The following is a 15,555-nucleotide window of genomic DNA, read 5'->3' on the forward strand; positions in this document are numbered from 1 at the left end:
AGTATTGTTATTCTTAGAATCCTCCCACTTCTCTCTTCATTTCTCTTGTACTAAAGCTAGCACTCAGCTTCCAATTCATTCTAGATTTTTTAAAAAAACTGTTTCAATATACTTATAAATATTCAGTCTTTAAACCCTAATTTGCTATACTTAGTTCACATGCCTTCAAGCATTTGTCTTCCAATTTCCACTGAATAAATGCGTACTAATGAGAAATAGAGCAAGCTGCTGAGGCAAAGCTGGGTGACTTGAGCCTGGCCTGCCACCAGCTTGTGATAGGCAGGCAAATTGAGTTAAAATGAAAAGTCTTGTCAGCTGAAATACAACATGGTAGCCAAACAGCAAGCTGTCAATCATCCAGCCAAAACAAGGGACTGCAGGTAATAAAAGGTCATTGCAAATCATAAGTGCATTTGGTTTTGTAGGCAAGTTAATTTTAATTAAACACGATCTCTATCTGTAAATGTTTTATAAAACTTATTGTGCATAATGGCTTGTAATTTTTCACTAACACATAGGAGGTAATAGGGTACTATAATTATTAAAGTGTATTGTAGGAAAATAGCTATCGAGTACGCAAATATTTTGGGGGGGGGTCATTTACCCACAGGCATCACGGTGTGCCAACACAAACAATGATCTGAAACAACTACATTTGAATCTTACTAAGAACTAAATGGTACTGCCCAGCCCATTCCCAGAAAATATATTCATTTCTCTCAGTCCAAACAATGATTTTAATGCTTAGCATTTATGTTATGACTACGCACTCTGTATTAGCTGTTTTTGTGTTTCTACCCTTTCTTGTGTACAAAACAATTTTTCAAGCTGTGCTCTTTTTGCAGGAAATATCTGGGATTCAGCAATGACCTGGGGCAAGAATACTTCACCATATAAATGAATGGACTAATATTAAACAAACGAACTGACTAAACATGCCTAGCATTAAACATGCACTAAGTATATCTCTGCTTTACCCTTTGCATTTCCATTATAACTATAAAAATCGACAGACCATTCTCATGTGTCGTTTACCATATTAGAGCTCCGTTGTGAGCCATAACGACTAATAATGTATGTTACTCATGCACACACAAATATGCACATTTGGGTTTCAGGAAAAGTTGTACGTAGACAAAACAAAGTGTGCTGCCCCAGAAATGCCATTGGAAAAAATAATCAGGGCCAAAATTTGCTAGTTTTGCTGTGGGTTGAAAGGTTATTTTTCTTTTTTAAATAAAAACTCAACGTACTTGTGCTTTGAATTTAGAAGTAAATCAGGCCATGTTGTTTCCTAGACCCAAAGAATTTGACCATAACAACAACATTGCTTCCTGAGAAAGGCTTTTTAGCAATTCTTGCTTGTTCTCCATAGCATGAGGAATCCAAAAAAATGCTCTTTTTATAGCAGGCCAAAAAGAGGATGGAGAATCACAGCGCTTAAACCAGGAGAATGAGATGACAAGGTGATGAATGTACAAGAATTCCACCTTGTCTGCCTGATTTGAGAGCAGGGTCAGAAATCCCAGTTTCCTACACTCTGGGTTGGCACAGGGGGAACAGGAAGAGGAAAAGCTCAGTCTTGGAGGTTGGGGTCAGTGAGCTGGAAGGGCAAAGGCAGTACTGACCCACAGCCTTCCTTCAACATGGGGAGTTTTGGTGCACAAGCAATGCAAATCAGGACCTTTGTCCCTCCTACATTCCTTTCCCCTTTCCACTGAAGCATGACTTTAATTCTCTTACGGTACAGATTTTTTTTTCTATATTATTGTTTTATGGGACAGTCTCCAGCCCTTTATGACTTAAGTGCCAGAAGAACTGAAATCTAGCTTCTGTTCATATCACATTACGTTTAACGCGATTACAAAACTTAACAAAAGTATTACAAGAATACTACAAAGTAGGATGTGGCACTTTCCTTTCAACACATAAATCAAATGTTACCAAGGTAGTTCAAGATTTCAAGGAGCAGCAGAGGAATGACACAGTTAATGTTTTAAACGGTTCATCCCATTTTACACCAGATGGTTTTAGTGATGTACATGATTTTATTTTCCTTATTGCTACATTTCTGGGGTGCCTTTTTTTTTTTTTTTGCCTTTTTTTTTTTTCCTTGCCATTCCCATCTCAGTCTCCAAATACAAAATAAATTCTTTCTTGATCTTGTTGATGCTTGGTAACTTTCCTTTTCTCTTATTTTCTGGTGGATACTAATTCTGATGTGAAACAGTTTTACTTGTGTTCTTTAAAAGTACACTAAATGCTTAGAATGTCATGTTATTCTTCAGAAGTGTCCTTGTTATCCCCTACTGTCCTTGTATCTCCCTTACTTCAAAAGCATTATCCATTGGTTAGAGATTAATCTGCACCAAAACAGCCATGTCTCCAGATGAAACCAACTTACTAGACTCACGCTATATAAGATTAACATTAATGCTGTTAAAAAAGTAACTAACTGGATCAAACTCAGTTTTATATTTGTACCGTGAGAAGCAAATCAAGTTTGAACACAGATTCTTGAGACATGCCACATTGGATGGTCCTGGAGAACGGCAACTATTACTTGGATCCAAACAGAGACTACACTGCTCCACCACTCTGTCTTGCTACAGCTTTGTTTAAGAGTGGAACATCAGTTCAGGCCATGAACTACCAAGAAATATAGACATGACCTGACAAACCATAATAGACATGAGCTCAGTTTTAACAGGGGACTGGTTTTGACATTTAAAAAGAGAGGAATATTGAACCTTTAAGCTTTTCTTCAACTATTGTCTACCATATTAACATTATCTATGGAGACTTTCAGATGCTTAGACGTTAGGTTTCTACCTTCTACACCCTCTCCCCTCCCTCGGGCTAATTTTAGCATTTATCTTGCCAGTGCCTGTGCACTAGTAAATGAACTGAAACCATCAGCTGATGCTCCAAAGGCCTATCTTCCAGCTCCTGGATCAAACAACTTCCAATGGCCACTGCAAGGGTCTCCCTCTGAACCCCTGATCCAGAACTGGAAGATCTGTATCTTCCTTGAAGCTCCCTATTTTGAATCAAGGCACTTTTTTCAATACTGAAGACACCACTTCTTTGCAAAGCTTTAGCTTCTTATATTTTGTTTGGAGGTATCGCTCAACTGAAGCCCACTTTAGAAGTCTTTGGTTTTTTTTTGTTAAAGAGAGCGAAAGAAAGAAACTGCTTGTGAAAAAAGTACATTTGCAGTTTAAATACATTATCCCACTTTAATTTCAGAAAAGGGTCTTTCTTGGCAGTATCATACAGAAGTATATGAAATACACTAACACTTCAGCAGATGCTCAGAATCAAACAACTTAATAGTCATCAACTTTTTTTCAAATAATTGAAAAGCTTCGATTTAGCCTTTTGCATACCTTGAATAGTTAATTACCTAGGCTTTAATGTTTACATGCAATGAGAGTATCTACAGCTATAAACTACATAATTTATAATTGATGTAAATGGGTGTTATTATGTCAATTAGGCAGCTGTGTCCTCCACCTTCTCAGTAAACAGAAATCAGTGATAAAATGAGTTTGCTGGGAGAGCCCCTCTTTTCTTCCTAACAGATAAAAATAAATTACCTAGATAGACTAGGTTGTCCAATTGTTCTCTGGTGAGGTGGATGTTATATGTGGGCCCTCGCTTTTGACCTGTTGACTGCAGCAAATGGTCAATCTCGTCACGCACCGCTGCAAGAGCTTCTGGGTGCCGCAGAAGATAATACATGGCCCAGAATGTAGCTGGAATCGTGTTTCCCACAGAGGCCCACAGGAAGGCAAAATGATGTGCTGGGAGAAAATAAGTGAAAAGGAAGATTAATAGCGTTTATTACACTGATTAGATTTGCAGTGTGCTAATTAAAAGATGTTAGGACACAGACCCAGCCAAGGATCAGTGAATGCTAATGAGGACCAATAGGCTTCTGAAGTCTAATTTTCTGCTTAATGAGAATAGTTTGAAATGTAATGTCGGGGGGGGGGGGGGGGGGGGGGGGGGAGGGGGGGGAATAAGAGGAGGAAATGCAGCTCAGTTATAATCTTTCTCATTATCACCATTAAGTATCTTGTTTTACCACCTCAGCACAAAAAAAAAAAAATCAATTATCACAGAGGGTTGTTTCAGAGTAAAACATTTTATCATTAACAAATTAGAAAGAACATAAATAAATTTCAAGGTCGCCATTTTGCCTTTTTATTTCAAAGGTCTATAGTAAATTATTTTATTTTAGACAAGCAATCATTCATAAGTTTCCTACCTGCTTTGTCATAATCTCCAAGTAGCTCATATTTCTCAAATATATCTTGTCTGGCTTGGACTACTTTTGACCCTCCCAGCCATTTGGTCATGTTCTGAAGTAAAAAATGACGTATAAGCTCCTTCCGAACCTTTTTGGTAGCTCCTAGCAACTCAATTGGTATGTTTGCAGCTAAATAGGGAAAGCTGGCATCAAACTTGATAAATTTGTCTCTGATTTCACTAATAACTTTGTGGCCATCTGCAGCAGGAACTCTTCCATATAGTGTTACAAAACTGGCTTCAAACATTACAGAGCAGCAGAATTTGTACATTTTTTCTGTTTCCCAATCTGTTGCTTGTGAGCATTTCCATTCAAATATATCCTGGAGATTTTTCATCATGTGGTCAGAAATTATATCCAAAGGCTTGCCTTGTAGATATTGGTAGATTCTATGCAGGTTTTCCTTGAGATTGGGGAATTTTCCTTTCGACAAGGCTGGGTAGTCAAAAGTTTTGGAAGCCATTTTATCAGCAAATTCATGAAATTCAAGTTGCTTGCTATTTCGGATGACATAGACATATTGAAATGGGTCCATGATAAAAGTAATATATCTACCTGGATAGAAGAAAAGAAAAAAATAAAGACATGTGCGCTTTTATAATCTGGTGACACTTTCAGAAGCAATAACTGAAAATAAGCAGAAAATCCCCAAAGCAAGGATCCGTGAAGAAATCTGCAATGAAAAACAAAAAAAAAAAGAAAAGAAGGAAGATTTAACAAGTTTTATCTAGATTCTCTTTGTCAGGATGCAGACTCCACTTGAGTACATTTTTATGGCTCTTCTAAAATCACTATGAAGCTATTTTCATGCAGATGATCTACTGGTTTTGACAACAGTAGGGTGTGATCTCTGCAATTGTGGCACTCGGAAATAAATCATTTACTACTCTGGTATAATTAATGAAAAAACAATGTGGAGTCATAGCTGCATTTGAAAATTTTAGGCTTTTACCAGCAGAACAGAAGAAACACACACATTTCACCTCCATGGAGGAAAGTGAATGATGGAGCCAGGAGTGGAAAATGTGCCACCTAGGCAGCTTTTCTTCAAGCAGATAACACAGACATTCAAAATCTGTCGCTTATGGCTTTAACTGCACACTGCAGACACCCAACATTTAAAGCCCCTCTAACGTGTTTTTTTTCCTGAAGTTTTGCTAACTTTTTGTTAGGAATGTACTTAGTATCTGTAAAATGACTACCTCAAGACTTGATTTTGAAGTCACAGGTTACAATGGAATAAGATACCATTTCTAACATGGGTTCCATTTTGGGGTACACACTGTCCCAGCATTATCATGCATTGTGCCAGAGTGCACCAACAACTTCCTACCCTTCTGGAGGTACTTAATGTGGAGACACAGCCGCACCTTCAGCTGCCTGTACAGAGGAATAGGATCACATTGTTTGACAGTTTTCCAAGTTGCCCATGCAAGAAAAATCCTGCAATTTCTCCCTAAGCTTTAAGTCAACTACCAAAGAAAAGCATTTTGGTGAACTATCATGAATCAAAATGCTAATGCTCCCAGAGCTCAGTTAAATCTTAACTCTTTATAGATTATTCCCATGTTAAGTATTAATTTACAGTTCTTTATTCTTAACTTGAACTGAGAGATGCATTAGGGAAAAAGGGTACCCATTAAAATGTACACATCCTCTGTGAAATATCCTAGCTATAAACTCAGGAAAATAGCAAAGCTTCCAGCACTTGCAGTCTAATTCTGTCTCACTAAAGGGACAAATCTCCTTTGATTTTAATGGGAACACTACATGCTTAACTGAGGACCAAATCTGGCTCTGTGACAGATGTCCTGAGATAAAGTAGTCACTACCACTAAAAATGTCAACAAGTATCCATGGTTACTATATAGTGATATTTGAATTATCACAGTTATTCCATATTCTCACTTGTATATACACAGTGCACTATGGTAAATCTGGGTGCACTCTGGACTTCCTCTGCAGTTACCAGCTGCCATAATTCCCACCCCCCCCACCGCAATTACATCCACTGCAATTCCAGCAAATCAGTAAAGAAACGCAAGGGATAAATCAAGACAGAATTGGACCCTCTTTTTTGTCAACAGCGTGTCAAGGTTTTTAAGGTACTTGTAGCGTTTGTTTTACTGTAACATAACCAACCATAGATGTAAAATAATTTTTAAAGAATAAATATATTGAGACATCGGCATGAAAAAGAGATCCTGAATTCCCAGTCCTCTTTTCTGATAATTTCTTCCTTCCCAGACTAAAAAGGCTGACAGAAATTTTTAGTCTTGACCTCTGTGTGATCTTTAAGAGTCCTAGAATTGCTCTCTTTTTCCAGCTTTCACCCCCTATCATGTCCTTTATTGAAGCTACCACCTTTGCGATCAAAGCTTGGAAAGAATGCTCATTGAAGCAATTTTTAATAAATAGATTTGGAGTGTTATTAACCCTAAAGATGAAAGCTGGCTTCCTAACTTTGCGTTTACAGGGTAAACAATTTAAGTTAAGATTTTTAATTAATATTAATTTAAACCATCTGTCCACCATCTGCTTATTTCTGATGCAAAATATGAGTTTCTTTGTGATCTTTATTCAGACACTTAGCAAACACACATCAATTCTTATCATTTTTAAGTAAGAAAATTATTTTCAGCAAATGAGTTTGAAGACAAACAATTTTAGCAATAATTTTAAATAAAAACTCACTCAATGCTAGAATATACTTTGAAAAAAAGATCTCTGAGAAACAGAATATCACAAATCCTGATTTTTATTATTCTCATCAGGTTCCTGGTAGCAAAAGGTAAGTGTGTACCGAAATATAATTCATTTTGTAGAATCAATTCAGGCTCCAGATCACATCACTGCAAGTCAACAATACATATAAACATATAAAGCAAAATACTCTTGTTACCACATCTAGAAAAGGTCTGTACAGTCAGAAAAATGGAACCTCACTATAACAAAGGCAGCTTGTTTATGTACCTTACTGAGAATCTAACTTTAGATTTGTAAATAGAAAAAGTAAAATCTAGAGCTAATTAACTGCAGTTAGTAAGCTGTTGTTGTGAGAGTGGGTATGGGAGCCTTTAGCAATTACACTCATACTCACACACAGATGCACTACGTGGCTACACTGGTTACTGCAGTCTCTTCCATACAGGATCAGATTGCTAATTACAAAACCATGCCCCAACACCTCCTCTACCCTGAGTAACAAACATCCAAACTGGAACAAACTTTTTCACCTCAAGTTATGATTTTAAATTTTCTGAGTGTCAGTATGGTCCTTAATTTTGCTTTTTAAATCCTGTCGTTGTCCCTGATGAGGTCTCTTCCCACTTATTGTTCCTGGTGGTGTCAGAGACCAACAAATGCAAATCTTTCCTAAAGTTTCCAGTTATTATTTGGTATTATAAAATGCAGCTTCCCTTCTCCTCTCCCATGCCTTTCCCTTGCAGATAATGCCAAGAACTATCTCTTGAAAGTAGCCTTTTCTGAAACCAACCCAAAATCTTTATGCTCATGAGTTTCCATCAGAGTACTGGTGAAGGTAAATGCCAGATCAGCCAAAAGTTGGAGGCATATCACATGCTCCACAAATCAGTAAGCCTTAAATATTGAAGGTATCTATATAGAAACCACTGGAGACCAGCCTTTCCTTGTTAGATTGCAAAAAAATCCTTCAACACAAAAAACTAAGTAGACATGTCCATGCAGAAATGTCACACTCCAAATCCCAATAGTTTAAGTCACTGAGCTATTTTACTTAGTACCGCAGAAACAAGTCAAAATAAGAGTTTATCCTTGTTTCTGTAAAAAGTCCTCTGATTTTTTTTTTTTTTTAAATATGGCTACAGAGAATTCATACCTCCCTATCCAGTCCTTCAGTCTGCATTATACCCGTGCTGTAAATAGCCTGGTTATGTCCATTTAGTTTCTACAGTCTCCTAGAAATAGAAGATTGATGTGGAAAATATGAAAATTGTCAACTTTGGTAAATCTGACACAGAAGCCAGTATTTGTATGATAGTTAAGAAATTATTCTAATAATGCATTCTGGAGCTTTTTAATGCTAATGATGAAAGACAAGCATTTCAGATGGCATCTAATGATGGATGTTATTTCGGTAATGCTTGCAGCAGGCTTCAGCTTGGTAAGGACTTAAGGTAAATTACCTTTTGCCTAAGAGAGAAAAATGACTTAGAAGCAGTATTTGAAAAGGCAAGTGTGCTTAGTAAAAAACCCTAAGATTATTTTACTAAGTTGAGTTAGTCTCAGAGAGAGCGTTGTAAGGTTTGGTGTCATTCCTAACAAAGTGTCAGGAAAAGGAGACAAAGTTTAATCCCGAGAAACAATGACAAAACTGTTTCAAGCTCTTTTAAGTTCTTACTTAGCTGTCTGCCTACACTGCTGACCCTTAATGAGCAGAGAGGTTGGCTTGGGAAGTATGATCACCTCAACACCACAGACTCTCTCTCCCCCCTCCTTATTCTTTTATCTTTTTTTTTTGTGTGTGTGAAGACTATTGCATTTACGTAATCGTCCCCTTATTAGGGAGATTCTGCTGAACTGCTGACAATGATGTACAGTGGTGCTTCGCTGGCATGACGTTTGGGGAAAATGATTCTGCTGCACCACCACACAAAACCAATTAGAGAACTATTTTCTGCGACAGGTCAGGAATTTACATTGTTTCTCACAGAAAGATGTGCTTTTTAATTTCTTTATTAAGATGACATCCATGTCCCTTGCAGCTTTTAGGGATGACAATCATTTCCTCATCACATGGGAAAGTAGAGTCAGCGAAATCGCATTACCGGTACGGGGCAATGCCAGAAACTCCTAGCATCGTTCTGCATTTTCCAAATGAACTAGTTTGAGAACCAATAATTAGAACAATATATATTGATAGAATTTTTTGACAGGACCTTTAGACATCCACCAGGGGGGTAAAGTAATGATAGACCATATACAGCAGGCTATGCTATGTTTGCCGAACTTATAAACATCATCTTTGTCAAATCAGTAAGACATAGAGAAATCCTGTATGTCTTCGGATCAGGACATAACAGGAGGTACTAACTAGCTTTGGCTTCTTCCTTGATTCATGGATGACAAACTGTTTCTCCTTAGCGAAGTCTTGATGGTCAGTATTTTCATACCGAAAAAAGAGAACTTAAAGTGCTATTTCTGTTATGACAAATTCACTAAATCAAAGACTTCCCTGCATAAGGCTGAAATGATATCCAGAAATCACTCCATTTACCTCAGTCTTTATCAAGGAAGGCTTCCTCAAAATACTGGAACACAGGGAGATTAGTTGAAATGAAATTTTGTTTAGCATGCAAATAGAAATTTGTGAAACTAAATTACACTCACAGATTGCTTAAAACCACAATTCTCTAAAGATAGTCTTGCATAAAATAATAAACAGGTGAAAGAGAAATAAATATTTGATTAAACACACTAAGGATTCTGAAGTATGACTGTATCTGGTTTTATGAATGCACTAAAGTAGTCTCTGAATTATAATTATTAACCCATACTTGTAAGAAGCCACAACTGTATATAGTGTGAATGTACCTTAACAATAAAAAGATTACTTTTCAACAAAAGTTGGTCTTGTAATGTGTCAAACTCACTTTCAAGATGGAAAAAACCCCAAGCATACCAGTTTCCAAAGAAAAAACCCTGAATGAATATAAAAATCACACATTTAATAGCAGTAAAAATGCTCTTCCAACGGGAAAAAAAAGAACATATTAGGTAAGAGGAAGAAAAATCAGAAGAAGAAAAGAATTAATTAAACATACTGCTTCCAATTTAATTAATTGACTTTTGAAGCAAAAAATTACTTTTATTGCAAAACATTACTTATACGGAAATAAAATGCCAATGCTACTGTCATGAAATTACAAAGCAAACTCTACACTTTACATTTTTATTTGAAATTCTTTAAAAATACAGGAATAGCTAAAACCAAGATAGACTTAACTTTAAAGTTGATCATTTGAACAAGGGTATCGGCATGCAAAGGGGCAAAAAATCCATTACATCCACCTGTAAGAGTTTGTCTTTTTCTGAACAGAGGAAAATACTGGATTTTATATAGATTTTAGTAAAATATACATTTCTCTCTCTCTCCCTCTGTAAATTCATATATTTAAGTTTCATTTAAGATTCTAGTTTCATTCTACGTTTTTCTTCTACAGCTAAGTGTCTACGTGAACTCACTCAAATGTTTGTATTTGAGCTAGTGTAGTAGTAATACAGCTATAAATAAAGAAAGCAGCAAGGTTATATCATACTTTATTATATTGTTATTTTCAGCAAGCATGGTCAGAGTAAGAGTCTGGCAATAGGAAGTTTCTGTGTTCCAGTCCTGATTGTATCACTGAGTCAATGTGTCATTCATTCCCTTGTGTTCCTGTCAACCAGTTGTAAAATGTGTGAGAACATATTCTACACTTTTTTTCTTAAGTGTTTTCTAAATATAATCTGATATTTTTCTGTGCGGTGTCAAGATGATGTTAGTTCTCCCTTCTTTAGACAAAAAACCCAAATCTACAATTAAATGTGCTGGCAAAATCTATGTTCATATACTACATGCCTACAAATTCTGCCAAAATGCATATGTACCTATAGCTCTATATAAATCCATATGCTCATAATTATATCCTATGGATACTTATTCTGCATATAATACATGTGAATTTAAGTAATTTTTATGGGCCTATACTACACAAAAATATTTTTGGTTAGGGAAGATTCTAAACTAAATATTTGAATTGGTATTTAACTTTACTGATGGAAAAAATCAAGAGAAATACTAAAATATTTCTCACCAGCAATATGTACAGTGAAAATATCTCCAAGTTTCTTTTGCTGATCCAGTAAGAATTTGAAAGCATCTTTTCTAAAAATCAAAGCCTTCCCAAGGTAAGGAATCCAGCCATTTATTAGCGGGGGCTCTCCAGTCTTCCTGTTAAAACCAGAAAAAAAACAGAAAAAAAAAAATCAGGAATTAACTTTGGCATGAGAGTAATTTGTCTTTATATCTATTTATATATTACACTTAGACCCATCATCTACATATATAATTATTGCAATGTATAATATGTTGTACAGAAAGTTCTTCAGATATGATGGCAGGTTAAATCTAATCACACCTCTGAGCACAGAAGGCTCTGTGTGGTGATCAGGAAAAATAAATGAGAGAAATCAAGATGCATTTAACTACAGGTCGTCCAGTTATTACCATCAAGTTACGAACACAGAAAAATGACATTCGGTAGAAAATCTCCCAGCAAAGAGTCCTCTCATTTTCAATATTTGGTGTGTCAAAGGAAGATGTATTGGAAGGCGATTATGACAGATTTAGGTAAATGGGACGCTGACATACCACACAAAACAACTAGCCTTATAGATACTGTTTTAAGAATTTTAGTTTAACAGCACACAGACCAGCTACCATTCTAAATATCTTTAAAATATATAATAATAATAGAGGCCAAACATTTTATCATAATAAATCTTAGTCTCCATATACTTATACTCTCCTAAGCTAGGAATGTGTATGAACAGTTGATGATGAAATTCTAGATAATGATATTTACATCCAGTCTAAAAAAGTAGCCACAGTGTGTTAGTTATGTTTATGGAATAGTATAAAATACCTTTTAAGAATCTAATAAATTACATTTTTATTTAAAAAGGAAAAAAGGTTTCCACACTGTCCTACTCCTGACTGCAAGTAAATGTCTTTCCTTCGTGCTGATCTTTAGTTGCTTGAATCTGATTTACAACAAAGAAACATAAAGCGTGCTTGCTCTGGGAAGGATTAAAACAAATATTCGCGAACAACTCTGCTGCTATATCCCATCTGTGAAGGTGACTTCAACTCATTCTGATTAAAGACAAGATATTTACTAGCTTGGATCTAATCAAAGATCAAGGGATCACAAGCTTTACTACTATCATAGACAGCATGGATTTTTATGTAGCTAGATTAACCCTATCATAGTCACATTCTCCCTTGAACTGCTGTAACAGAAATGAAAAAAAAGGTAAACTGATAGGCTGTATTTACATTTTTTATTTTCCTAATTAAAACTTTCTGAGCAGGAAATTACAAGCCAGAGATTTGCTCCCTTATTATAAATTTAATTTACAGATAAACAGACATGGCCAAACCAAGCTGCATATTTTGATCTCTTTCTGTTAATGGACTACTAGGTCTGAATGTTAGTTTTCAAGAACATCCTTTTGTCCTCTGGAAAAACAGTAAACCTTCTGGTCCAATCTCGACAATCTCATAGCTGACATGTTTGCCCTGGCTTTTTCATATCTTTGGGTTTTGTGGCTTTGGGGGTTTGTATGTTTGTTTTGTGGTGGTGTTTTTTTATTGTGGAGAAGGTGGAGTCCCTCTTTTTTCAATACCTCCCATAAACCACTGCATTATCCATCCTCCAGCAGTCAAATAATATTGTTTACTCAAAGTGGTTCAGAAAACTTTGTAACGGTTAATCTGTATTAAGTGAGTACAAGAAAAGAACTAATCTGAGATTACACAAGAGGGATCATCAGCCCTGGAAGCATAACAGCCCACTCGATACCCTCAATTATCCCCTCCAAGCCTGTAAAGAATCTTGACGATTTACCCATTTTTTTCCCCCTAGACTACTAAGTCCTGAGAGCGGCTGCCTTTCACTTCCCAGGTTGAACACTGCGCCCCCTAAGTAGCATCCTGACAAATATTTAGATAGGCTTTTTGTCATCTTCTAATTGAATGCAACTAATTTCACCCTGATTTCACCCTCAATGTTCTGTCATTCGGTCAGAAGCTGTATTCTTCACAAGCTCTCCGCCGGGTAAAAAAGAAGGCAGCTCAGAAATCCAGGGGAAAATTAACTTAATGCTCCAAGTCTGCGGGATCACATCAGAAAGACATTTTGCTATCACAAAGACATGAGGGTCATCGTTTGCTTCAGACATGTTTAGCTCAGCAGCAATAAGCTTAACACTGTTAAACACTGTGTCAAAGCTACATGGCTTTCATCGGAAAATATAACACCAGTTCAACTTGTGACCCACAGCAGACTGATAACAGAAATGTGTCTTCATTTCTAGCTTTCCTTCTCTTTGGAAGATGGAGGTCATCTCCATGACTTATCGATGTCTGCTATCACACAGCAAAGAAAAGAGTGCTGCATATATTTTAGTGTCTCCCAAAGTACAATGCTTCGCTGCACAAACTTTTAAGCAGCACAACGCAGCTGACCCTGGCTTCCTGAAGGACGCTCACCTGCATCCTGGCTACCTCCAGAAGTTCTCATCAGCTTCAGATGCTACACTGAACCATTAACAAAGCCCACAGAAACATTTACTGGTTAATTAATTTGTTCATGAACTTTAACTCCGGACTCACACTTCACAGCCACTGTAAAATTTGATAATTAGGCAAAATATTACAAATGTTAAAGTTACATTTTTCTCATGACACAGTATATATTGTTGTACCAAATGTAAACCATAGCTAAGAAATAAAAATGAGCAATATGAAGTGTTTTGATGGCAATTTAAGATTGCAACTTTTAAATTTAAGCATTCAGAATGTCTTACCAGATTACGTTTTATTCAGAACTAATTTAACTGCTTAAATTCTAATTCACTTAACACACCCCCTAATATTCTCAGGCCTTTTTGCTCCATGTACCTATGTTTTCTACAAATTGGGCTGTTTTTACACATATACAGGAATATCTTTACTTATCTGAGAAACCTATGTGAAGTCAGGAAGACTCAACGGCCAAAATTCTCATGTATGTGAGTGAATTTTACAACTAAAGCATTAGTAACATGTCCAAGGCAATCTATAAGTAGACAGATCAGTTACAAAGTGGAAGAAAAGCAACACTGTTGTATCACCCATCATTGTTAAATGGATAATTTCAAACGGCATTATGCAAAAATCAGCTGGCTACAATACAGCCCATAAATAGAATGAACAGATTTTGAGAACTGTAATTTTTCTTTGCTTTCACAGTGAAAAGATGCTTCCTTGCTAGCAAGTAATAAAGCTGCAATGTCTGCTCCATCACAGCAGTAAAGTTTTGGAGTTTGTTTACATTTTCCTTAAGATGTTATTTTTCAGCTCACCCAAAACACAAAAGCCACTGACTCAGGTGTGATTATTTAGCTATTGAGGTAAGGCAGTATTAAAAAGTGTGGATGTTTTACCTATGTATCACTTTTGCTAAGCAGCAGTGATGCAACAGAGCAGGAGAAAAATGGGCTGCAACATAAATTATGCGAAAAATACATAAAAAATGTATTTTTTAAAAAATTCAAGGTCTCTAAACGTTATGTTTTCAATTGGTGAAAGGGAATTATTTGGGAAATCCATAGAAGGTAATTTCTTAAGATCTCTGAACATTAACGTGTTTTAAAAAAAAAAATTATAAAGAAAATACCCTGAAGGTTCACAAGCAAACAGACTTTGCCAACATTATCTCTCATAGAAATACTATTGCTTTATAAAAGTACAAAAGACTATTCTTTTGCTGGTTACACCATTTCAACATCACTGCAGTGTAGGACATTGGATCAGTGTAAATGAGAGGAGAATCCTTCTCATTTCACTGGTTATTTGTATTCCAAAGGAGCAGATGCCTTCCAAATTATGCAAAAATCCACAGCGCATCTCATACTATAGCAGATGAACAGGTTAATTTTTCTCTTTGCACATAACAAATCATAAGTGCTTTAACACCCATAGTCGCATTTCATGAACATAAACCTTCTGTTTAATAATGTCTGTTTACAACTAGAATCAGACATACAGTAATCTCTTGCCTGGGATAAACATTAATCCAGATCTGTCTAGAAAAATTATACAATTCATTACCATAAGTAATCTGTATTGTGCCCTGTGCTTAACCTTCATCTTTTTTCCTGTCCTATAATCTTGCAAATCCACTGGTGGTGTATGATTGGCATCTGGTGTTAATGCAGCCTTCACTGCACACAGCACAGCTGAAAAAGCTCTACGTGAACATGCCACTCTGCAGGGCACTGCCGGTTCAGCTGACCACTTCCCCTCACCGCTTCCCCAACTTTCACTAAAGGGTAAAAAAAACCCACAAGCCAGGGAGAAAGAGGTCTAACAATATCATTTACTGCAGAGGGATCATTTTCACTTTCCAAACCATCTTTGCCACCCATAAAAATTAAAGGTATTGGTCTGATTT

At 36.3% G+C, this 15,555-nt stretch overlaps 1 protein-coding gene across 1 annotated transcript in view; it reads right to left on the reverse strand.

The window, feature by feature from the left end:
* CYP7B1 (cytochrome P450 family 7 subfamily B member 1) overlaps positions 1-15,555 on the reverse strand; it is a 138,765-nt gene that overhangs the window by 8,938 nt on the left and 114,272 nt on the right. Inside the window, exons 2-4 of the mRNA XM_086466005.1 lie at positions 11,152-11,288; positions 4,274-4,870; positions 3,600-3,806 (exon numbers count right to left, since the gene is read on the reverse strand). Of these exons, the coding sequence (XP_086322131.1) occupies positions 3,600-3,806; positions 4,274-4,870; positions 11,152-11,288 (941 nt within the window). The remainder of the gene's footprint in view (positions 1-3,599; positions 3,807-4,273; positions 4,871-11,151; positions 11,289-15,555) is intronic.

The sequence above is a fragment of the Leptosomus discolor genome, chromosome 5, assembly GCF_034619465.1.
Source record: "Leptosomus discolor isolate bLepDis1 chromosome 5, bLepDis1.hap2, whole genome shotgun sequence".
Classification (NCBI taxonomy): domain Eukaryota; kingdom Metazoa; phylum Chordata; class Aves; order Leptosomiformes; family Leptosomidae; genus Leptosomus; species Leptosomus discolor.